Here is a 22,062-nt window from a genome sequence, read left to right on the forward strand (position 1 = left end):
TGGGGCGGGGGGAGGGAGGAAGAGAGAGAGCCGGTTCGGTGACGTCACGAACCGGAACGGTGACGTCACGACCCGGAACGGTGACGTGAGTACTCGGCCGAAGGAGAGACCGGCGCTGGAACGGGGACAGGGGGACGGGGGGGGTGTGCGGGGGGAAAAGGCACCCGCAGTGCGCACGCGCGGCCCCCTCACGGACTCCAGCTGCCGGCAGCCTCCGCGCGCGCGGTGAGGACCCCGCGCAGGGCGGCCTTACTCCGCCTGTTCCGCCTTCCGGCCGCCCGCCGTTCCCCTCCCCGCGCTTCGCCCGTCCCTCAGGCCTTTAGCGAAATCCTCCCGGTGCCTCCTGCCCTTCCCCCCGTCCGGCGTTCTCCCGCGCTCTCCGCGCAGGCACTCCCCGCGGCCACCCCCCGCTCCTGAGGCCCCCTCTCTCTCCCCGCGCGCCGACTCTCGCGATTGGCCGCCGCGCGCCCCGCAGCCGCTCCTATTGGGCGAACCCCGCCGCCCCTCCCCTTTCAGTGGGCGTTCCCGCGCTGAGCCCCGCCCTTCTCCTATATAAGCCCCGGCGGGCCGCCGCGGCGCTGCCATCGCGGGCGGGAGGCGGCGGGCGCGGAGGCCCCGCGCGTGCGGCTCCCCCCGCTACCCCCTCCGCCGGCGCATGCGCGGGGGCGGCGCGGCGCAGCGCGCAGGCGCGGGCCGGGCCGCCATGGCGGCGGCGCCTGAGGCCTTCCTGGTGCCGCCGCCGCCGCCGCCTCCTCCCGCCGCCGCCGCGGCCCCGACCGAGCCTCCCGAGCCGCCGCGGCCCCGCAATGGCCTCCGCGCCGCGGGCGGTGGCGGCGGGAAGCGGCGCAGCAGCTGCGGGGCGAAGCAGCCGGCGTGGAAGCGGCGGCGCCGCGCGGCCTCGGAGTGCGGCCCGGTGCTGCCCTCAGAGTTCCTGCTCGGCGGGAACATCTTCGACCCGCTCAACCTTAACAGCCTGCTGGACGAGGAGGTCAGCCGGGCTCTGAACGCCCGAACCCCGCAGTCTTCGCCGCTCCCGCAGCGCGGCCGCGACCCCGTGGAGATCCTGGTGCCGCGGGACATCACGGACCCGCTGAGCCTGAACGCGCCCGGTGAGGGGCTGCGCCTGGCCTCGCCCGCCAAGAGCGCCCGCCGCCGGCACCGGCACCGCGGGCAGCAGCGGGGCGGTACCGCCAGCACCGCCGCGACCGCCGGGACCGCCGGTGAGGAGCCCGCCCGGCCCGCCGAACCCTCCGCCGCCGCCACCGCCCCGCCGTGCCCCGCCGCCCTGCCCGCCCCCGGCCGGCACCGCAAGCGCCGACGGACTTGCAGCAAATCCGAGGGGCCTCGCCCTCCTCCTCCTCCTCCCAGCACCACCGAGAAGCCGAAACCCCCCGGTAAGGCGGCGCAGCGCCCGCGGCACCAGGTGCGCAAGTTCCAGTACGGGAATTACTGCAAATACTACGGGTACCGCAACCCCGACGTGGAGGACGCGCGGCTGCGGGCGCTGCGGCCCGAGTGGTTCGCGGGCAAGGAGGTGCTGGACGTGGGCTGCAACGTGGGGCACCTGACGCTGAGCATCGCCAAGCGCTGGGCGCCCGCCAGGGTGGTGGGGCTGGACATTGACGGGCGGCTGATCCGCTCGGCGCGCCAGAACATCCGCCACTACCTGTCCGAGGGGCTGGGGGCGGACGGCGAGGCCGCGGGGGCGCCCAGGAAGGGATTCCCCGCCGCGCTCTTGGCCAGCCGGGGCCCCATCGCCGCCCCGCAGCTGCCGCCCGACGGGCCCGGGGCCGCCGATTTCCCGCACAACGTGGTGTTCGTCACGGTGAGAGAGCGGGGCGGGGGGTTTGGGGGGGTTCTCGGGGTGTTGGGCCGAGTTTTGGGCGGGTTTTGGGGGGTTTGAAGGGGTGGCAGGAGGGGATGGGGGTGGGTTTTAGGCTTGGGGATATCTGGGGTGGGTTTTAGGGAGGATTTAGGCGGTCTGAAAGGGATGTGAGGGATGTTTTAGGGGAGTCTTGGTGGGTTTGAGGGGGTGACAATAGGTCTGGTGAGTTTTACGAGGGTTTTGGTTGGGCTTTAGGGAGTCTTGGTGGATGGGAAGGATATTTTAGGGGAGTCTTGCTGGGTTTAAGGGGGTGAGAGGAGAGGAACGGGGGTAGAAGGGGATCTGGGGTGGATTTTAGGGGGGATTTAGAGAGTCAGAAAGGGATGTAAGGGATGGTTTATGGGGGTCTCAGTGGGGTTAATGGGGTGACGAGTAGGTCTGGAGGGTTGGCAAAGGCTTTAGGAGGGTTTTGGCTGGGTTTCAAAGGGTCTTGGTGGGTCTGAAAGGGATGTGAGGGAATTTTTAGGGGGGTCTTGGTGGGTCTAAGGGGTGACAAGAGGGGATGGGGGTTGGGGTGGGTTTTGGAAGGAATTAGAGAGTCAGGGACGTGAGGGGTAATTTAGGGGGGGTCTTGGTGGGTTTAAGGGGGCGGCAAAAGATCTGGAGGTTTTAGGGAGGTTATGTTGAGTTTTAGGGTGTTTTTGTTGGGTTTTAGGGTGATCTCGGTGGGTGTAACAGGGCCGAATAGGTTGAGAGCAGTTTTAAGTGGATTTTAGGTGGTTTTGGGGGTCCGGGCAGGCCTAGACAGGTGACAGGGGTGGGTGTGTGGGGGGACGAGCGGCACGGGGGGATCTGGGGGGGGCTCTGCAGGGGTCCCCAGGAGGGGGGAGTGGCGTGGGACCCCCTGGTTCCATCCTGGGGTCTCCGTGGGGCAGCTCCGGGCCTCGGCGTGGGGCACCCAGGAGCCCTGAGGGGGTCTCAGTGTGTGCCCCCTGCCCCCCAAAACTCCTCCATGGGTACCCCAAAACCTTCAGTGGAGCTCAGTGTGTGCCCCACGCCCCCCAAAATCCTTCCTTGGGTACCCCAAAACCTTCAGTGGAGCTCAGTGTGTGCCCCCTGCCCCCCAAAACCCCTCCATGGGTACCCCAAAACCTTCGGTGGAGCTCAGTGTGTGCCCCCTGCCCCCCAAAATCCTTCTATGGGTACCCCAAAACCTTCAGTGTGTGCCCCCTGCCCCCTGCCCCCCAAAACCCCTCCATGGGTACCCCAAAACCTTCAGTGGGGCTCAGTGTGTGCCCCCTGCCCCCCAAAATCCTTCTATGGGTACCCCAAAACCTTCAGTGGGGCTCAGTGTGTGCCCCCTGCCCCCCAAAATCCTTCTATGGGTACCCCAAAACCTTCAGTGGGGCTCAGTGTGTGCCCCCTGCCCCCCAAAATCCTTCTATGGGTACCCCAAAACCTTCAGTGGGGCTCAGTGTGTGCTCCCCACCCCCCAAAACCCCTCCATGGGTACCCCAGAAGCTTCAGTGGGGCTCAGTGTGTGCCCCCTGCCCCCCAAAACCCCTCCATGGGTACCCCAAAACCTTCAGTGGAGCTCAGTGTGTGCCCCCTGCCTCCCAAAACCCCTCCATGGTACCCCAAATCCTTCAGTGGGGCTCACTGTGGGCCTCCCAGGCCCTCCTTGCATCCCAAAACCTTTCAGAGGGGCTCAGCCCGTGCTCCCCGCCCCGTCAGACACCCCCAAAACCCCTCAGGGAGGCTCAGGTCCCATCCCCAGCCCCCCAAAGCCCTTCGGAGGGGCTCAGCCCGTGCCCCCCGCCCCATCAGACACCCCCAAAACCGTTTGGGGTCCGAGCCCCACGCCCTGCCGTTGTCCCCCCCCAGGGTAACTACGTGCCCGAGCGGGAGGAGGCGGTGGGGGCGCAGCGCCCCGAGTTCGACGTGGTGCTGCTGCTGTCGCTGACCAAGTGGGTGCAGCTCAACTGGGGCGACGAGGGGCTCAAGAGGCTCTTCAGGAGGGCGTTCAGGCACCTGCGGCCCGGGGGGCTCCTGCTGCTGGAGCCGCAGCCCTGGGAGTCCTACCGCAAGCGCAAGGGGCTCACCGTGAGTCTGGGGGCGTCTGGGGGGGTCTGGGGGGGTTTGGGGGGATCACTGAGGGGTTTGGGGGGGTCTGGGAGGGGTCTGGGGGGTCACTGAGGGGTCTGGGGGGCAGTTTGAGGGGCACCAGAGGGCTCATAAAGGGGTTTGGGGGGATCTTTGGGGGTTATAAATGGGTCTGGGGGAGTCATTGAGGTCTCTAAAGGGGTCTGGGGGGAATCTGTGCCTTTTGGGGGGCAGGATTGGGGGTGAATCTCTGTTTTTGGGGGGTTTCTGACCCCTTTTTGCCCCCCAGGAGACGATGTAGGGATATCTCTATTTTGTGCGGGATATCTCTGTTTTTGGGGCCGAATCTCTGGTTTTTGGGTTTTCCTGACCCTTTTCCCCCCCAGGAGACGATCTGGGTTATATTTGTGTGGGATATCTCTAATTTTGGGTGGGATATCTCTGTTTTTGGGGCCGAATCTCTGGTTTTTGGGTTTTCCTGACCCTTTTCCCCCCCAGGAGACGACGTACCGGAACTACCAGCGCATCCGGCTGCGTCCCGAGCAGTTCCCGGCGTACCTGACCTCGCCCGAGGTGGGGTTCGAGCGCTGCGAGCTGCTGGGGACCCCCCAGCACAGCTCCAAAGGTGAGCCACCCAAAAATGCCCCAAATCCCCCCAAAATCCCCTGCCCGGGGGGACACCGCGCCTCAAAACAGCCTTAAACAGCATTTTAGGGGGATTTTAAATGAGTTTTTTAGGGATTTTCTGAATTTTAGGGGGTTTTTTTAATGAGATTTTCTGAATTTTAGGGGTTTATAAGGATTTTCTTAATTTTTGGAATTTTTTAGGACGCTTTTAGGGTGTTTTCAGGGATTTTAAAGGGTTTTTTTAAGGGTATTTTAAGGCTTATTAAATATTGGTAAAGGTATATTAGGTAATATTAAGAGCATGTTATTATTAAGGGTGTGTATATGTATTACATATTATGCTATATATAATATATATTATAATATACATGATATATAGATGTATGTAAATAGTATATATATAATGTATATATATTATATATAGCACAATGTTATTAAGGGTATATTAAGTATTATTAAGATAGTTTAAGTATTATTTAAGAATTATTAAGTATTAAAATTTTTCATGGTTTTTTTTTCGGAATTGGGGATTTTTTAGGACTATTTAAAAATTTTTAGGGATTTTTTAGGACTGTTGAGGGTATGTGGAGGATGTTCTTTGGAGATCTTAGGGTTTTTTTTAAAGGGCATTTTTAGAGCTTTTTTATGATTATTTAGAGTACATTTAGGGATTTGTTAATAGTATTTTGGGGATTTTTAGGGTTTTTTTAAAAGTAAGATATTTTTGGAACTCTTTTATGAGTTTTTAAGGTAGATTTAGAGATTTTTTTTCCTGTTTTTTTGGGGGGAATTTTTTTTTTTTTTGAAACCAGATAATTTTTGTCAGTATTTTAACATTATTTTGGGGGTACCAGTGTGAGGAGGGGGCTGTGAATTTTGTGCCCCCTCCCCAATTTTCTCTCTTTTTTTTTCCCCCCCAGGTTTCCAGCGGCCGATTTATCTCTTCCACAAGGGCCGAGGTGATGCCCCCTGAGCCCCCCCCGAGCCCCCCGGGGTGGGGGAGGGGCGGGGGGGCTGCTCCCCTCCCCCCCCGGCTGCCAAACGGGGGGGAGGGGCTGCGCGCGCCCCCCTCCCCCCGGATTTTGGGGTGTTCCCTCCCCCCTCCCCCCCCCGGGCGTTTGCCGTGGTTTGCTCCGAGCGGGGGGCGGGGCCCCGAATAAAGGAGGTGATTGGTCAGCGGAGGGGGCGGAGTCGTTTTTTGGGGGGCGGGGCCACGGGGAACTTGTACGGGTTTATTATTTTGGGAGGGGAAAAGGGGATTGGGGGGGTCACAGAGGCCGTCAAAAATAACAAATTCATTTTTTTGGGGGAAAAAGGGGGATTTGGGGTGAAAGAGGAGATTTGGGGAGGGGGAAAAGGGATTGGAGGGAAAATCGGGACTTGAGGGGGGTCACAAGGGTCACAGAAGCCTTCAGAAATAACAAATTTATTTTTTGGGGGTGAAAAAAGGGGGATTTGGGGTGGGGGAAAGGAGCATTTGGGGATAAAAAACGGGGATTTGGGGTGGAATACATGGGGTTTGGAGGGGGAAAAGGGTTTCGGGATAGAAAAGGGAATTGGGGGGGGAAATGGGGTTTTGTGGGGGGATACAGGGGGGTTTTGGGGGGGTCTCTCCCCATTAGCCCCCTCCCCACTGCAGCCGTTTCCGGTACATGGCGAAGGCGGCTCCGGGGGGGCGCGGGTGGGCCCGGGAGGGCTCGGGGGGCGCTGGAGGGGGCAGCCACGGCCCCCCCCCGGTGTTCGCCGCCCCCTTTGCCAGCACGGCCAGGCACGGCCCGGGACCCTGGGGGGGCACAGGACACGGTGGGGACCCGCCGGTACCGGGGGTGGGGGAAAGGAGACCGTGGGGTCCCGCCGGTACCGGGGGGGCATCGGGGATGGATTTGGGGGGGCCTCACCTGCGGCGGGGGCGCGGGCGGGACCCCCCGGCGCGGCCCCGGTACCGGGGGGGGCACGGCCAGGCTGACGAGCCCGCGGAACAGGCGCTGGGCGGGCGGCACGTTCATGGCTGGAACCGGGGGGGGATTGCGGTTAAACCGGGAGCGGGGTGGGCGAGATGGACCCCCCCCTCATACCGGAGCCCCCTCTTCACCCCCCGGTCCCGCGGTTACCGGCGGCCGCCGCCCCGCCCAGCGCCGAGCGCGCCGCCCAGGAGCTGCCCAGGAGCGCGGCCGCCGCTCGGGGGGCGTCGAACGGAACCGGGGGGATCCCACCGGGACCCCCGCGGGTGCTGTGCGGGGTGGGCGTGGCCAGGATCGGCTCCCCGGCTGCTTCATCCTCTTCATCCTCTTCATCCTCATCATCATCCTCCTCCTCATCCGGGATGGGCGCGAACCGCACCTGGGAATGGCGGGAGGGGAGAAATGGGGTCCCTGAGCCCTGCCCCCCTCCCGGTTTGGGGTGTCCCGGTCCCGCCCGCACCCACCCCGATGTCCCGGAGGGTCCCGTTCCCCCCTCCCCCACCTGCCGGTGTCCCCCCCCGCGCCCCCCCCGCCTCAGGATTCCCCCGGGCGGCGGCGGCGGCGGGAGCGAGCGCGGCCTCATGGCGGCGGAAGCCACGCCCTCTTTCCGCCGCCGGCTACGCCCCCCTGTTAACGGTGACCGTGCCAAGATGGCGGCGCCTCCCTGACCTCCCCAAGATGGCGGCGCCCACGAGGCCACGCCCTCCCCAAGATGGCGCCCGCATCTTCCCGTCTCCCCGACGCCGCGGGTTCGAGTCCCGCCTCGGCCGCTGCCCCCAGTTCACTCCATTTTACCGCAAAATGACCACTGCGCATCCCCCGTGCTGTAAAAATCGCGAGTTTATTAAAAAAAGGCCCCGAATCGCGCAGGAAGCACGGCAGAGCTCGCTATGCTCTGTCCCTTCCTCGCAGTGAAGCAGCAGCAGAGCAGCGAGTGCCGCCCCCTCCCCGGGTGCCCCAAAAACCCCCGGGGTTCCTCCGGGATCCCTTCCTGGGATCCCCCCGGCTCAGGGTGGCCCCGGGGGCGGCCCCGGGGGCAGGCGGGCCAGCTGCTGCGGCGTGGCCAGCGCCCGGAGCAGGCGGTTCTCTCTCTCCAGCGCCTGCCCGCCGCTCGCTCAGCTCCCGGATCTGCTCCCGCAGCGCCTCCACCTCCTCCCGCACGGCCAGCAGCAGGTGCGACTTCACCAGGTCCTGGAGGGCACTGTCAGGAACCCCCAAAGCCCCCCAGTTCCTCCCTTCCAGGACCCCAAGTACCCTGTTGCCCCCCTTCCAGGACCCTCAGCCTCCTCATATATCTCCCTTCCACGAACCCCAGCTCCCTGACTTCTCCCTTGCAGGACCAGAAACCTCATGACAACCCCATTCCAGGATCCTGAGTCCACCAAATCCTCCCTTCCAGGACCTCAAACCCCACATCTCATCCCTTCCAGGACCCGAAACCCTCCGACTTTTCCCTTCCAGGAGCCTCTCCGCCATTTCCCCCCCCCTCACAGTCTCACCATGGCCCTCTCGATTTTGTTGTCGATGGCGGTGACGCCGCTGCCAGTGCTGGGGACGAGGCCAGGATCAGATGGACGGACAGACAGATGGACACCGTGGGTGGGGGAAAGGAACAGCTCCCTCCCCCTCCCCCCCACTTTTTTTCCTTCCCCTTTTTTTTGGGGATGGGGGAGGGGAACTCGCGCCCCTCCCTCGCACCTGCCAAGCCCCGCCCCCTCTCGCCCCGCCTTAACCGGAAGTTGCGAAGACGGAAGTGCCGCCCTTACCCCTCGTCCTCGCTCTCCTCGCCAGCCAATCCCAGGCGCGCGCTGAGCTCGGCCCCGCCCCCTGGGCGTGGCGAGGGGGGTTTAGGGGGCAGCGCCTGTAAACAAACAAAGGTGGGAGTTGGGGGCGTGGTTACCGTAGCCCCGCCCCTCATGAGACCCCGCCCACCTCACCTGCTGCACGAGCTGCGCGAAGGCCCCCAGGGACCGGGGCTGGTGGGGGGCGGGCACGGCCCGGGGGGCGTCCAGCGACACCGGGACCCTCCCGCCGCCAACGCCGCCGCCCCGCGGGGACACGTCTCGCTCGTAGAAATCGCGACACAGCCACCGCCCCCGCCGCAGCACCTCCCCCGGCGACAGCAGGCGGACGAGGCGGAACCGGGACCCGCTGGGGCTGCCGGACGAGGAAGGCGGAGAAGCGGCGGCGGCGCCGGTGGCATCGCCGGCCGCGCTCCCGCTGCCGCCGCGGACGCTGGTGATGGCGAAGCCGCTCTTCTTGCGGCTCATGGGGGCGGCGGCGGCGGGAGGAGGAGGAGGAACATGGCGGGGCCGGCCCGGAGCCGTTACCGGCGGCGGCGGCGGCAGCACCCGGAAGTGGGAACCGGAAGTGATGTTGCGCTTTAAGGCGGTGCTTTAGGGCGCGCCCCGCCCCAAGCCACGCCTCATTCACGGGAAGCCACGCCCATATCAGGACAGGCGCTCTAACCACGTGATCTCCCGTTGCGCCGTGGGTCCTCCCGCCGCCAGGGGGCGCCCTCACGGCGGCGGCGCGTCCCGGACGCTGCGTCAGCGCCAATGGAGCGGCGCGAGCGGGAGGCGGGAGCGGCCGGTGAGGGCGGAGGGGAGGGGTGGGGGTGGGCCCGGAGCCCCTCCCGCGCCCGGTGACCACCCGCTGCCCCTCCCCCGCAGGCCGCTAGACCCCCCGCCATGGGCCAACGCCCCCCGTGAGCCCCCGGCGCCCCCCGGGCGCGGCCGTGCTGGCGGCGGTGGGGGGGGGGGTGCGGCGAAGGATTCCCCCCCCCCCAACCGTGGGACCCCCGAGAGAGCGACAGGTAACGGGGGAGGGGGGCGGGGAAGCACCGGGAGGGGGGTACAGAGGAACCCGGGGGCCGGGTGGGGCGGGGAGGGAGGGGGATCCCTGGGTTTGGGGTGATTTGAGGGAGGGGGGGGCTGGAGAGTCCCCAGCGCCGGTGTCAGCGGAGGGGCCGGGGGTCCGCAGGCGTTCGGGAGGTTTGGGGTACCCCGGTGTCACCGCCGAGGGGTCGGGGTGGGGTTGGGGGTCCGGCGAGCGGGGGTCCCATAGGGGGGAGGGGAGGGCAAAGGTACCTGGGCCCTGGGTGGGGACGGGTCCTGGGGGGTCTGGGGGATTTGGGGAGGGGGTCCTGGGAAGACTGAGGCGGCTGGGGGTTTGGGGGATTTGGGGAGGGGGTTCTGGGGGGCCTGAGGCGGCTGGGTGGTTTGGGGAGGGGTACTGGGGAGTCGGGGGGTTTCGGGAGGGGGTCGTGGGGGCACTGAGGGGTTTGGGGAGGGGTCCTGGGGGGTTTGGGGAGGGGGGCTTTGGGGGCTGAGCTCCAAGGGGGTCTCGGGCTTCGGGGGTGCCGGTACCCCGGGCATGGGGGAGGGGGGCGTCCCGGTGCCGAGCCCGGGGGGCGGGGCCCGCTCTGAAGCCCCGCCCCCAGCCCCCCAGCCATGAGCGCCCCCCCGCGGTCGGAGCTCGCCGCCGCCGCCGCCGCCGCCCTGCTGCGCCTGGGCGAGGAGCGCCCCCCCGCGGCCGCCATGAGCCTCCTGCAGCGCAAGGGCCGCAACGAGTGGCGCCCCCGCGAGGAGGAGCCGAGAAAGGGGTCAGGGACAACGGGGGGACGTGCGGGGGGCGTCGGGAGGGACATGGTGGAGGTAGACATGGGGGGGACATGGGGACACCCTAAGGCTGCCCTGGGGGGAAGCCCGTAGCCCTGGGTCCACCCTGGACCAACCTCAGGGGACCCTAGTAGCCAAGGACCAGCCTGTATCACTCTTGGGGGATACTGGGACCCCCAGAACCACCCTGGCACCACCCTCGGGGGGACAATGGAAGCCTCGGACCACCCTGAGGGGACAGTGGGATCCCTCAGGACCACCCTGGGAGGTCACTGAGCCCCTCAGAAATCCCCAAAAAGCCCCAAATCACCCTGGTGGAACCAGAGCCCCCTTCCCCTTCCAGGACCCCCAGTGCCCCCCTGCACTCTTGCACCCCCAAATACGGGTGACCCCAATTCCCTCCAACAACAGCAGCGAATTCCCAGACAGTCTCTGGGGGGTGGAGTCGGGGCATCCCCAGCAATTCTAGGGTGTCCCTGACCCCCACCATGTCCCTCTCGCCCTCTCCACAGGGTCCCTAAGGCGCGGGAGGGGGGGGTCCCTGCGGCGCCCCCTGCGCGTGGGGTTCCTGACGCTGCCGGCGCCGCAGGAGCGCGGCCCCCGGCCCTGCGCCCCCGGCATGGCCCCCCGCTCGCTGTCCTGCCACGCCGTGGGGCTCCCCGACCCGGGAGGGCCCCCCCTGCGCCCCCCGGGACCCCGCACCGGGCCCCACGAGGGGCGAGGCCTGGAGGCACCGCCCGCCAAGAGAGGGGGTGAGTGGCACCCCCAGGAATTGGGGCTGGGGGCAAACGAGGGGGCAAATGAGGAGGCTCAGGGTGGTTGGGAGGGGCAGGGAGGGGGTCCTGGTGATGTTTGGGTGGCAGGGAGGGGAATTTGGGGGGGTATGAGGGAGTCCTGGGGAGATTTGGATGGCAGGGAGGGGACACAAGGAATTTGGGGAGGAGGGCACGGAGGCGTTGCCAGCCTCTGACCCCGTTCCCTTTGCCAGGCGCCCCCCGGGGGGGCTGCGTGCGGCAGACGCCCCCCCTGAAGCCCTCGCGCAGCCCCCAGACCCGGCTGTCGGCGGGGGCGGCCCCTGCCGAGCAGGGCGAGCAGGAGGAGCCCGTGTACATCGAGATGGTGGGGGACGCCCGGGGGGGCGCGGGGGGCGACCCCCGCAGGGGGGGCGGCCCTGGGGGCGCGGCCCCCCCGCCCGCCGAGGAGCCCGAGGCCATTTACGAGGAGATGAGCTGCCCTCTGCCCGCGGGGGAGGGGCCGGCCCCGGGACAGGCCCCTTTCGCGGGACACGCCCCCTTCCACGGACACGCCCCCCACGCCGCCCACGCCCCTTTCGGCGGCCCCGCGCTGCACTCCGGCCACGCCCCTTACGCGGGACACGCCCCGTTCTCCGGACACGCCCCTCATGCCGGCCGCGCCCCTTTCATCGGCCACGCCCCTTTCTCCGGTCCCGCCCCCATCCCGCCTCCTTTCCCTAATCTGCTGCCGCCCCGCCCACCCCCGCTGGCCCCGCCCCCCGAGGGCGCCTCGCGCCTGCCCCTCCCCTCGCGCCGCGACGCCCCGCCCCCCGCCCGCGCGCGCAGCCACTCTACGCCACTCCCCCCGCACCACGCGCCGGGAGGGGCGGGGCGCGAGCGCGGGGGGGCGGGGCTCGGCCCCCTGCCCCTCCCTCCCTCCGCTGAAGCCCCGCCCCCGGGGAAACGCCCGCCCGCCTACGAGAGCCTGCGCGGGGGCGTGGCCTCGGCAGGCCCCGCCCTCGCCCGCGAGGAGGAGCCGCCCGTTCGCCGCGGGGGCGGAGCCTCCGCCCGGCGCGGGAAGGAGACCGAGAGTGAGTGACAGCCTGGGTGGGCGGGGCTTGCTGCGGGGCCACGCCCCGTGGGCTGCACTGACCCCCCCCCTCCCCCCTCCTTTGGCAGAGGCGCCAGAGCCCCCCGGGAGGAGCGGGGCGGGGCGGGGTCGGCCCTGCCCCCCTCGGGAATCCCCGTGAGGGCGGAGGGGCCCCGGGGGCGGCCCGGACCCCCCCTGCCCTGTCAGACCTTCCCCGCCTGCGGGAGAGCCTCGGGTACGTGCGGGACAGACGTGGGTGGGTTGCGGGGGGAACAGACCTGCGGGGCGGCACTGCGGGACAGGTGGGGAAACACCTGGAGAGATGGGGGGCACTGAGGAACGGGGGGGACACACCTGGGGAGGGTGGGGGGGCACCGAGGGGCAGGTGGGGACACCGAGGGTGACACCGGGGGGGTTGACATGGGGGGTGACCCCGGTGTGTCCCCCTGACGCCCCCTCCCCTCCCCGCAGAGCTCCCCGGGGGTCCCCGCCTGGGCCGCTCCGCCTCCACCTCGGGGGTCCGCCAGGCCGGAGCCTCCCCGTTCCCGCGGGCCCCCCCCCCATCGCGGCCCCTTTCCGGGGGCGTCCCCGGGCCCGGGGCGGGCTCGTTCCCCGCCGCCCCCCGGCCCCGGGACGGGCAGCTGCAGGAGGTGATCGACCGCAAGCGCTGCGTGTGCACCGAGATCAAGGCGCGGGGGGGGCGGGGGGGGGGGGCTGTGCAAGCAGGACAGCCTGCCCCCCCTGCCCGCCCCCCCCGCCTGGAAAGGGCCGGGGGTCGCTGCCAGCACCGAGGGCCGCCCCCCGCCGCCCCCGCCGCCCCCCGGGACGCCCCCGGCCCGCCGGCCCCACGCCGTGCTCTGGGACACCGCCATCTGACCCCCCCGGGGTGCCTGGAGCACCCCAAAGCCGGGCCCCCCTCCCCAAAATCACTCATGGGGGGGGGGGGGGTCCTGAGGATAAATATGGGGGGGGGGGGTCCTAAAGTGGGGAGGGGGGGCGACACGGCTGGGCCGGGTTAGGGGAGAATTGGGGGGTATTTATGGGATGTGGAGCCCCCTCGGAAATAATGGGGGGGGACACTCCGAACACAACGGGGGGAGGATGCAGACCCCCCCCAAAGGAGGGACCCTAAAAAGAGGGGGGAAAAAAAAACCCAAAATGTGGGGCAAAGATTAAAGCCCCCCCCCATAGCAGGGGGGGTGTCGAGCCCCAAAATCGGGGGGCAGCCCCCCCCCCGCGAGCCGAGGGGGTCCCTGCAAAGGGGGGGTTCACCCCAAAAAGGGGAGGGTGCTGTAACTGCTTTGCAATGTATTTATGGGGGGTTATTTATGGGGGTGCATCGAGCAGGGGGGGCCGGGCAGGGGGTCCGCAGTGCGGCCTGGGGAGGGTGGGGGGTGCTGGAGAGGGGGGTGGGCCCAATATTGGGAGGGGGGTGTGTGTGATAGGGGAGGGGGGATCTCCTCTGGGAATTTGGGGGGGGGCCACCAAAGGACCCTTTCCTGGGACCCCCCCCCAGGCCCTCTGTGCCTCATCTCCCTCCCCCCCCTTTGCCCCCCGTTACCAGAATTGCCTTCGTCCCCGCGGGGTCCGGGGGGGGCCCCAGTTTGGGGGGGGGGTCGTGGGGACGGGGGGGTTTTGTAACGTGGTTCTGTGCACTATTAAAGAGAGATGCAGCTGGAAGTGAGATTGTGGGGGGGAGCGGTCCAAAAAGGGGAAATGGACACCCCCAAAGTGGCACTGAGACACCCCCAAAAATGGGACTAGGATCGTCCCAAAAATGCAACTAACTGTGAGCGCCTCAAAAATGCGACTGGGAACCCCCAAAAAATGGGACTGGGAACCCCCCCTGCAGCCCCTCACAACGTGCTCAGGGGAATTTGGGAAAAAATTACCCGAAATTAGGTAAAAGTAGTGAATTTGTGGGGAAATAAGCTAAAAGGAAGAGGAGTAATAGAGAGTTTGTAGGGAAACAACTGAAAGGAGGAAGGGAGAGTGTGGATAATAGTGATTTTATGGGGAAATGGCCCTGAGACTCTCCAGACCGTCTCGTGTTTGGGAGAGGAACAATAACAGAGATTTTGGGGGAAAACTACTCAAAAGAGGAACTTTATTTTTCGTGAGGGGCGGGGGGGGCGGGGGGGGGGGCGGGAATGGGACGGCTCTGAGGGGACAAAAAGGGCGGGAAGAGTTGGGAGTGCCCAGAGCCCCGTTCCTCACCGCGGGAGCAGCCGGGACGCGCCGGTGGTGGAAACTGCTGGTTTTGATGGTGGAAAATGCCCTTTTTCCGTGAAATTCACCCAAAACGAGGCGTTTCCCGCCGAGGGGCGGTGAATCCCCTAAGGGCGGGAGAAGGGGCGGTGCTGAGGGGAGGAAAAGGGCGGGAAGCGGCGGCGTGCGAGACGCCAGGGGGCGCTGCGCGCCGCCAATCAGCGGAGGCGCTGTGGCGGAGGGGGCGGGGCCCGCGGCAGCGGGAAGATGGCGGCGGGCAGCGGCGGCACCGGCACAGGGCCGGGAGCGGGGCCCGGCGGAGGCCCCGGGGCCCGCAGGGGCAGCGCGGGCCGGGACGCGGAGGCCGAGGTTTGGTGCCGGCGGGTTCGGGAGCTGGTGAGCGCGGATCCCGCCAACCGGCTCTGCTTCGAATGCGGCCAGCGCGGCGTCACCTACGTGGACATCAGCGTGGGCAGCCTCGTGTGCACCGGCTGCTCGGGGGCGCTGTGAGCGGGGAGGGGCCGGGGGCGTGAGGGCGGGGCGTGGGTGGGGCTAATTTACACCTGAGGGCGGTGGGCGGGGCCTCACCGGGTCAAGGTGTCATTGATTGGCTGCTCCCTTTGGGGGCGGGGCTCGGCGGGAGGGAGCGTGGCCGCGGCACGTGGCTTCACACGCTGCGCTTATCGGGCACCTCTTTTTGGGGAGAAAGAGCTCAGTTTTGGGTGTTTACGGGCGCAGGGGGGGCGCACACCTTTTTGGGGAGAAAGAGCTCAGTTTTGGGTGTTTATGGGCGCAGGGGGGGCGCTGACCGCCCGAATCCCCCCCCAGGCGGGGACTGAACCCCCCGCACCGCGTCAAGTCCATCTCCATGACGACGTTCAGCGAGGCCGAGGTGCTGTTCCTGCAGGCGCACGGCAATGAGGTAATGTGGCAGCGGCTGGGGGGGCTCTGCCCGGTCCATTCCACCCTGCCTGCCTCCCCACGGACCCTCCCCGACCCCCCAGGCCTGCAGGAGGGTCTGGCTGGGCACCTTCGACCCCCGGACGTCGCTTCTCCCCGACTCCCGCGACCCCCAGAAGGTTAAGGAGTTCCTGCAGGAGAAATACGAGAAGAAGCGATGGTAGGAGAAGGGCTGGGGGAATTTTTATGGGGGGCAGCACAGGATGGGGAACCCTCAGATGATGTGTTCCCCTCCCACGGCAGGTACGTGCCACCAGAACAAGTGAAAGAACAAGTGAAAGAACAAGTGAAAGAACAAGTGAAGCCCCCCCAGAGCACATCAGCAGAGCCCGGGCCCCCCCAGCTCCTCCACGGGGATACAGGGATGCTGCCACAGGTGGGACTGGGCCCTTTCGGGCGTGCCCCGGGGGTACAGCCCCCCCTGACCCTGTGGTGCCCCCCCCAGCCTCGCCCAGCTGCCCGAAAGGCCAGCACCGACCTCCTGGCTGACATCGGGGGGGACCCCTTCGCCAGCCCAGCCCCTGCCCCTGCCTTCGCTGCCTTCCCTGGTGAGCTCGGGAGTCTGGGGGGCTTGGGAGGGGGGGGCACAGGGGTCTCCAGGGGGCTTGGTGAACCCAGGGTGACCCCATCTTTGTCCCCAGCCCCAGCCCAGTCTGCTTTCCCCAGTTTCGATGCCTTTGGAACCAGCCCTGGAGCCCTTGGAGCACCCACGTTTGGGGGGGCTGTGCCCCCCTTCTACATCCCCCCCAGCACCACAGGTACCCCGCCGAGACCCACCGGGGCTCTTGGAGAGGGACCAGGGAGGGGTTTGGAGCACCCCCAAGTCTTTTGGACACCTGGGATTGATGGGCAAGGGGGGGAGCTGGGGTTTCCCCATCCCTGTGGGGAGCTGGGGAGGGGGCTTGGGGTCCCACCAACACTCCATGGTGATGCCTGTGCCCACTCCCTCCAGGCTACACCAACCCCTTCACTGCCCCCATGGCGCCCAGACCCTCCACGAACCCCTTCGAGATCAACGGGCCCAGTGAGTGACCCCCTGACCCCCCCCGACCCCCCAATTCTGGACCAGGGTGGGGTCTGGGGGTCCCAATCCTGTGTCCCCTCTCTCAGGTGCTGCTTTCAATTCACCCCCTGTTCCTGGGGGCTTCCCCAGCCCCTTCCAGGCCGATGGTAAGAGCCAGGCAGGGTTAAATATTTTTAAATTTTATATATTTATAAACTGCACACCCCCTCACTGACCCCTCCCCATTTCCCCCCTCAGGTTTGCCTTTCTCTTGGTTCAGCGTTGCCAAAGCTTCCACCAACCCCTTCGTGGTGAGCACCGGGGGGTTGAGGCGGGGTCCGGGCCCCCTTTCCCTGCCGCTGACTCCCCCTCTGTGCCCCCGCCCAGACTGTCCCGTCTCCGGCGGCGCCGTTCGGGATCCGGCATCGGGCCACCAACCCCTTCCTATGACCGCAGCTGCTCCGGGGGGCCCCGCAGCGCGCCGCACCTCCGCCGGGACCAGGTTTTATTTTTGTTCCGAGAGATTTATCGTAATATCTAATATATATTCGGTAAAAACCGCTCCGTTCCGTTCCTCGTGCTGCCCCGCCGAAAGCTCCCCTCACGGCTGTGCCCTCGGTAAAGATGGCGACCATGGGTGAGGCCTCCCCTCACGGTTTTGTCCTCATTAAAGATGGTGCCCCCATAGCCCCCTACGCGCCCTTAGCCAAGATGGCGGCCGGGACCTCACCCCCGACGGCATGTCCATGGCGGCCTGCCCTCAACAAAGATGGCGCCGAGGGAAATTACCGGGGGCACCGGAGGGGTGGGAACGGGAATTAACGAGGCACCGAGAGCGGGGGACGGGAATTAACGGAGGCACCGGGGCGGGACGGACGCCCCCAGCCGCCCCCGCGGGGCCCGGGCCCGGCTCGGGTCCTCCCGCACCTGCTGGGGAAGGGCGGAATTAGCGGCTGAGCTTTGGGGGGACAAGGGGGGGACACACGGGGCGGCACAGCACAGCTGAGAGTGGGACGTTCCCTTTTGGGCACAGAAAGCGCGAAAACGGACAAAAAGCTGAGCGATGGCAGCAGGAGAGGGAAAGGACTGAACCCCCCCCCCCCCCCCCGCCCCGGGGTTTGGTCCCAGCTGGTGATCGGTGTCACAAAGGGACAGGGATGTACCAAGTGTGATTTTGAGGGGGGTATCCGCACCCAGAAACTAAATTATTATAATAATTAGAGTGACAGCCCTATAATAGTTAAATATAATAATTTTAATAATAATAATTAATTACAATAAAATTGGTCATCCGTATTTTAGTGTTCTTCCACCATAATTAAGTTACAATTAACTGTAATAATTAACTTATTTTGCTCACAGTCCTGTATAACAACTCATTATAATACCTCATTATTATAATAGCGACAACTCATGATAATAATAATAATAACTCATTATAATAATAAAACTCATAATAATAACTCATAATTAATTAATTATAATATGAATAATTAAGTTCACACCCCCAGGGGGGCACAAGGGGTTCAGCCCCTCCCCCTTACCTGCCTCAGTTTCCCCAGCGTTAAGGCACAAGACAAAAGGGGTGAAGGGGACAAGAAAAGGTGCAAAGATTGGGACCCTCCCCGGGGGTCTGGGGGTTCCCCCAGGTCCGGGGGGCTCCCCCAAGGTTCTGGGGGGGTTCCCCAGTTTTTGGGGGGGTCCCTCAGCAGCCAAAGAGCGCGCGGTGGGCGGCCACGAGCAGCGCCATGAGGAGGCCGTAGAAGAGGGCGAAGAGCAGCCCGGGGGGAGGGCGCCGGGGGTGGGGGGGCTTCACCTGAGGAGGGGGGGGCAACCCCACGTCAGCCCTGGGAGGGTGCGGGACCCCCCCTCCCCCAAATCAATCCCACCCTCCTCCCAGAATGGGGACCCCCCCCCCCCAGAACAGGACCCCCCTCCCATAACGAGACCCCCCCCCCCAGATCAGTACCTCGGAGGGCGGCGGCGTCCGGCGGGGGCTGGGGGGGCTCTGGGAAGGGGAAAAGGGAGTCAGGGGGGGTTTGGGGGCGGCTCAGGGGTAAAAAGGGGGTTGGGGGGTGATTGTGGGGGTGTCAAGAGGCAAACTGGGGGTTTAGGGGGTGTTTTTGGGCTCAGGAGGTTGTTTTGGGGCTCGGGGGGATATTTTGGGGCTCTTTTGGGGGCTGTTTTAAGGTATTTTAGAGCAGTTTTGGGTCCCACTCACTGCCCAGGGCCGCAGCCGTTTTGGGTCAGTTTTGGGGGGAGTTTTGGGGTATTTTAGGGCCGTTTTAGGTCTGTCACTCACCGCCCAGGGCTTCAGCCGCGCTGCCACGCGCCCCAGCAGCTCCAGGTCCCCCCCCAGCTCGTCCGGCAGCCGCAGCTGCAGCAGCGCCTCGAGGCTCTGCGGGAGTGGGGGGCACAGCAAGGACCCCCCCGAGCGAGTCAGGGGGGCACAGACCCCCAAACCCCCCCAAAATACCCAGGGAGGGGATGGGGGTGGGGGGCGTTACCTGTCGCAGCTCAGCCATCAGCTGGTCGGGGTCTGGGGGGGCTGTGGGGACATTTGGGGGGTCAGGGGACACTGGGGAGGGGACTGGGGGGTACTGGGGAGGGGATAGAGGGGACATTTGGGGGGGTCAGGGACTGGGGGCACTGGGGAGATTTGGGGGGCCAGGGGCTGGGGAGAGGTCACAGGGGAGGGGATGGAGGGCAGATTTGGGGGTCAGGGGCTGGGGGCAGTTGGGGGGGCACTGGGGGGAGTTTGAGGGGCACTGGGGGAGTTGAGGGCACTGGGAAAGGGACAGAGGGGAGATCTGGGGGTCAGGGACTGGGGAGGGGACACAGGGGACTGAGGGGCACTGGGGAGGGGACATGGGGGTTTTGGGGGGCACTGGGAGGGGTCACAGGGGAGTTTTTGGGGTCAGGGGCTGGGGAAGGGACAGAGGGGAGTCGCTCTGTCCTACCTGGCTTGGTGGCACTGTGGGAGGAGGAAGAGGAGGAGGAGGAAGGGCTGCAGCAGGCGCTGGGTTTTGGGGGGCTGGGGGCTCCGTCGGGGTCCTGGGGGGGTCTCCGGGGGGGGGTCCTGGGGGGTGAGAGCAGCCAGTGCCTCACCCCAGTTTGTCCCCTGTCCCACCCCATTCCTGATCCCAGCCCAGCGCCCCAATTCCCAGTCCCCAGTTCCCAATCCACATTCCCAAACCCCAGTTCCCAGTCCTCAATTCCCAGTCCCCAGTTCTCAGTCCCTGACCCCAATTCCCAGTCCCCAGTTCCCATTTCCCAGTCCCCAGTTCCCAATTCCCAGTCCCCAGTTCCCAATCCCAGTCCCAAACTCCAATTCCAAACCCCAAACCTCAAACCCTATTTCCCCGTACCTGTCCCGGCTCCTCTCTCTCTCTCTCTCCATCCACACCTCCAGGTTCTTGGGGCGCCGCCGGCAGTTGGGGACCCCCCTGCAGGGATGGGGGGGGTCAGACACCCACACACCCCCCCCAGGCCCTCCCGGAGCCCCCAGACCCCTCCTGGAGCCCTCAGACACCCCCAGAGGCCCCAGACCCCCCCAGACCCCTCACCTGCTGCCCTCAGGGGTCTCACTCTGCTGCTCCTGAAGGGGGACAAAGGGGGGGGGGGTCAGGATTTGGGGGACAAACCCCAAATTTGGGGGGGATCAGAGATTTGGGGGGTGACATCACCTCGGGCGAGGGCTCCTCTTCCAGCTGCTCCGGGTCACTGTCACAGGCTGTGGGGACAGGGGGGATGACAAGGGGGTGACAGGGGTCCCCAGGGGGGTGACAGGGGTCCCCAGGGGGGTGACAAGTGGGTCCCCAGGGGGTGACAAGTGGGTCCCCAGGGGGTGACAAGGGGGACCCAGAGGGTGGCAGGGGGTCCCAGAGGGTGACATGGGGGTGACAGGGGGTCCCGGGGAGGATTTTGGGGACCCCTGGGGGATTTTGGGGACCCCCGTCCCCTCACCTGCCCTGCCGTGCATCTCTCTGTGTTGCCGGGATGGCTCCGAGGACTCATCCGAGCACTGAAACGGTGCCAAAGGGGGTGCAGGGTTGGGGGGCACCCCAAATCCCCCCGAAACGCCCCCAAAACGCCCCCAAATCCCACCTCGTTCCCCGACCAGCGCTTGCTGCCGCTGTCCACGCTGTGGAAGCCGGAGTCCAGCCCCCCTCGCTGCCGGAGGGGACACGACTCATCCGGGGGGCTGTGGGGAGGGGGCAAACGGCGCTCAGAGACCCCCCAAAAACCCCAAAAACAACGCAGCGCCCCCTCCCCGAGCCCCCCCTTTACCATGCTGGAGCAGGATGGGCGGCAGCCTCGGCTTCCAGGTACTTGAAGACGTGGACTTTGCCCTTCAGGCAGATCTGGGGGGCACAGAGGGCTCAGCCGGAGCTTTTGGGGGGTCGGGGGGACGCCCCGGGACCCTCCTCACCTGGGCAGGGGGGAACTGGAGCGGGTTGTTGTCCGCCAGGAGGGTCTGGAGGTGCCGGAGCCGGCGGAAGCAGCGCGGAATCGCCACCACCTGGTTGCAGGAGAAATCCAGGCGGACCAGGGGCAGCTCCGAGAGCTCTGCCGGGGGGAACACGGGATGGAGGGGACCCTAAAAAAGCGGAGGGACCCCCCCCCCCCAGGGCCCTCACCCACCCTCGGGCAGCGCTGCCAGCTGGTTCCGCCGCACGTTGAGGTCCCGCAGCGCCCGCAGCTGCCCCAGCCCCGGCGGCAGCGCCCGCAGCCGGTTACAGCCCACGTCCTGCGGGGCGAGACGGGGCTCAGCGGGGTCCGGCGCGGCCCCGCGGGGTCCCTCCGGCCCGGGCCAGGCTCACCAGCTGCCGCAGCGTGCGGAGGGCGCCCAGGTTCGGCGGCAGCCGGGCCAGGCGGTTGTTGCTGGCGTTGAGGACACGGAGCGGCAGCAGGCACAGGCAGGCGGGCAGCGAGCTCAGCTGGTTGCGGCTGCGGAGGGGACACGGCGGGGTCAGGGCGCTGCTGCTGGAGCTCCCCGGTCACGCCGGCGGGGCTGGAGCGTACCTGAGGTCCAGGTGAGCCAGGGCCTGCAGGTTGGCGATGGCCGGGGGGACGCTGCGCAGGCAGTTGTGGTGCAGGCTCAGCCCTTCCAGAGAGACCAGGCGGCAGGCGGCCTCCGGCACCTCCCCGAAACGGTTCCGGGACAGGTCTGGAGGGAGCCGGCGCAGCGTGTGGGACAGCGGAGGCGGCCCGCAGGGACGGGGCATTCACGGGGATAGGGAACGACAGGGACAAGGCAGCCTCAGGAAGGGACTAATGGGGATAATGGACGCCCTGGGATAAGGACAGAGGACGCAGATCCGCGGGGACAGCGGTGCTGATGGACCCCGAGCCGCCCGGCTGAAGCTCGGGGACGCTGAAGCCGCCGGACCGCCCGGACCGGGAGCTCCGGCTCGTCCCGTCCCGGCGCCTCCGGCAGCTCCCGCGGGCCTCGGGCTCCGGGACGCGCCGAGGGAGGCGGGGCAGCCATAGCTTCCCCTGGGAAACACCCCGAGGGACCCGGGGCTGTGGGGAAGGGTCGGGGATCCTGCCCCGGGGCCGCGGTCTCACCGGCCTGGGTGGTATCGCTGAGGTCCCAGCGCCGCGCCGCCGCCGCCGGGAAGGCGCGCAGCCGCCGGCCGGCCAAGCTGAGGGTGCCGGACGCCTCTGCTTCTTCCAGGGCGCGCTCCGTGCCGGCTCCTCCAGGCAGACGGCCCGGCAGCGGCAGCGGCTCAGCCGGGACAGCCCCCACCGCCCCCGCGGCCATGGTGGGCCCGGAGCTCCGCTCGCCGCGGCCGTCGCTGCCCGACTGAGCCCCGGACGCTTCCGGACCCCGCCGCGGAGGCGGGGCCAGAGCGACAGCCAATCAGAGCAAGGGGTGCGCGGACGAGGCGACGAATCGGAGAGGGGCAGTGGGGGGCGCTGCCTGGA

The 22,062-nt window shown here is 66.6% G+C and overlaps 6 protein-coding genes across 8 annotated transcripts; 3 read left to right on the forward strand and 3 right to left on the reverse strand.

Moving 5' to 3' along the window:
- The first annotated feature begins 655 nt into the window (after window positions 1-655).
- On the forward strand, window positions 656-5,731 carry MEPCE (methylphosphate capping enzyme). Its single transcript, XM_036406077.2, has 4 exons — window positions 656-1,825; window positions 3,710-3,928; window positions 4,427-4,553; window positions 5,476-5,731. Exons 1-4 carry the CDS (start codon window positions 656-658, stop codon window positions 5,526-5,528), a joined length of 1,569 nt encoding a protein of 522 aa, XP_036261970.2. The 3' UTR covers window positions 5,529-5,731.
- Window positions 5,732-5,965: 234 nt separating this feature from the next.
- PPP1R35 (protein phosphatase 1 regulatory subunit 35) lies at window positions 5,966-7,127 on the reverse strand. The gene is made up of 4 exons (XM_036406082.2): window positions 7,019-7,127; window positions 6,667-6,895; window positions 6,454-6,563; window positions 5,966-6,338 (listed from the first exon to the last, which is right to left on the reverse strand). Exons 1-4 carry the CDS (start codon window positions 7,097-7,099, stop codon window positions 6,174-6,176), a joined length of 585 nt encoding a protein of 194 aa, XP_036261975.1. The 5' UTR covers window positions 7,100-7,127; the 3' UTR covers window positions 5,966-6,173.
- A 211-nt stretch (window positions 7,128-7,338) lies between these two features.
- Window positions 7,339-8,898, reverse strand: LOC118701465 (sperm acrosome developmental regulator-like). Its single transcript, XM_036406083.2, has 4 exons — window positions 8,454-8,898; window positions 8,283-8,377; window positions 8,016-8,064; window positions 7,339-7,707 (listed from the first exon to the last, which is right to left on the reverse strand). Exons 1-4 carry the CDS (start codon window positions 8,784-8,786, stop codon window positions 7,405-7,407), a joined length of 780 nt encoding a protein of 259 aa, XP_036261976.1. The 5' UTR covers window positions 8,787-8,898; the 3' UTR covers window positions 7,339-7,404.
- Window positions 8,899-9,118: 220 nt separating this feature from the next.
- NYAP1 (neuronal tyrosine phosphorylated phosphoinositide-3-kinase adaptor 1) lies at window positions 9,119-13,304 on the forward strand. The gene is given in 8 exon segments (XM_036406078.2): window positions 9,119-9,331; window positions 9,959-10,140; window positions 10,649-10,888; window positions 11,125-11,824; window positions 11,827-11,961; window positions 12,050-12,195; window positions 12,432-12,655; window positions 12,657-13,304. Coding segments are annotated over 7 exon segments (1,797 nt in total). The 5' UTR covers window positions 9,119-9,331; window positions 9,959-9,968; the 3' UTR covers window positions 12,837-13,304.
- A 1,106-nt stretch (window positions 13,305-14,410) lies between these two features.
- On the forward strand, window positions 14,411-16,691 carry AGFG2 (ArfGAP with FG repeats 2). Of its 2 annotated transcripts, XM_036406097.2 has the most exons (10): window positions 14,414-14,674; window positions 14,997-15,090; window positions 15,173-15,288; window positions 15,372-15,504; window positions 15,574-15,676; window positions 15,770-15,886; window positions 16,081-16,152; window positions 16,239-16,298; window positions 16,390-16,442; window positions 16,519-16,691. In XM_036406097.2, exons 1-10 carry the CDS (start codon window positions 14,436-14,438, stop codon window positions 16,579-16,581), a joined length of 1,050 nt encoding a protein of 349 aa, XP_036261990.1. In that variant the 5' UTR covers window positions 14,414-14,435; the 3' UTR covers window positions 16,582-16,691. The 2 variants fall into 2 exon arrangements, with proteins under 2 accessions (XP_036261989.1, XP_036261990.1); XM_036406096.2 differs by lacking the exon at window positions 15,574-15,676 and having other exon boundaries at window positions 14,411-14,674.
- A 674-nt stretch (window positions 16,692-17,365) lies between these two features.
- LRCH4 (leucine rich repeats and calponin homology domain containing 4) lies at window positions 17,366-21,921 on the reverse strand. 2 transcript variants are annotated; one of them, XM_036406093.2, is made up of 16 exons: window positions 21,703-21,921; window positions 21,157-21,301; window positions 20,955-21,081; window positions 20,776-20,881; window positions 20,564-20,700; window positions 20,422-20,495; window positions 20,239-20,335; window positions 20,098-20,155; window positions 19,818-19,864; window positions 19,698-19,729; window positions 19,500-19,577; window positions 19,092-19,210; window positions 18,639-18,679; window positions 18,434-18,529; window positions 18,101-18,139; window positions 17,723-17,947 (listed from the first exon to the last, which is right to left on the reverse strand). In XM_036406093.2, the coding sequence occupies exons 1-16, from the start codon at window positions 21,896-21,898 to the stop codon at window positions 17,837-17,839; spliced, it is 1,503 nt and encodes a 500-aa protein (XP_036261986.1). In that variant the 5' UTR covers window positions 21,899-21,921; the 3' UTR covers window positions 17,723-17,836. The 2 variants fall into 2 exon arrangements, with proteins under 2 accessions (XP_054374472.1, XP_036261986.1); XM_054518497.1 differs by lacking the exon at window positions 18,639-18,679 and having other exon boundaries at window positions 17,366-17,947.
- Window positions 21,922-22,062: the final 141 nt, after the last annotated feature.

This window comes from Molothrus ater, unplaced genomic scaffold (genome assembly GCF_012460135.2).
Source record: "Molothrus ater isolate BHLD 08-10-18 breed brown headed cowbird unplaced genomic scaffold, BPBGC_Mater_1.1 matUn_MA511, whole genome shotgun sequence".
Classification (NCBI taxonomy): Eukaryota; Metazoa; Chordata; class Aves; order Passeriformes; family Icteridae; genus Molothrus; species Molothrus ater.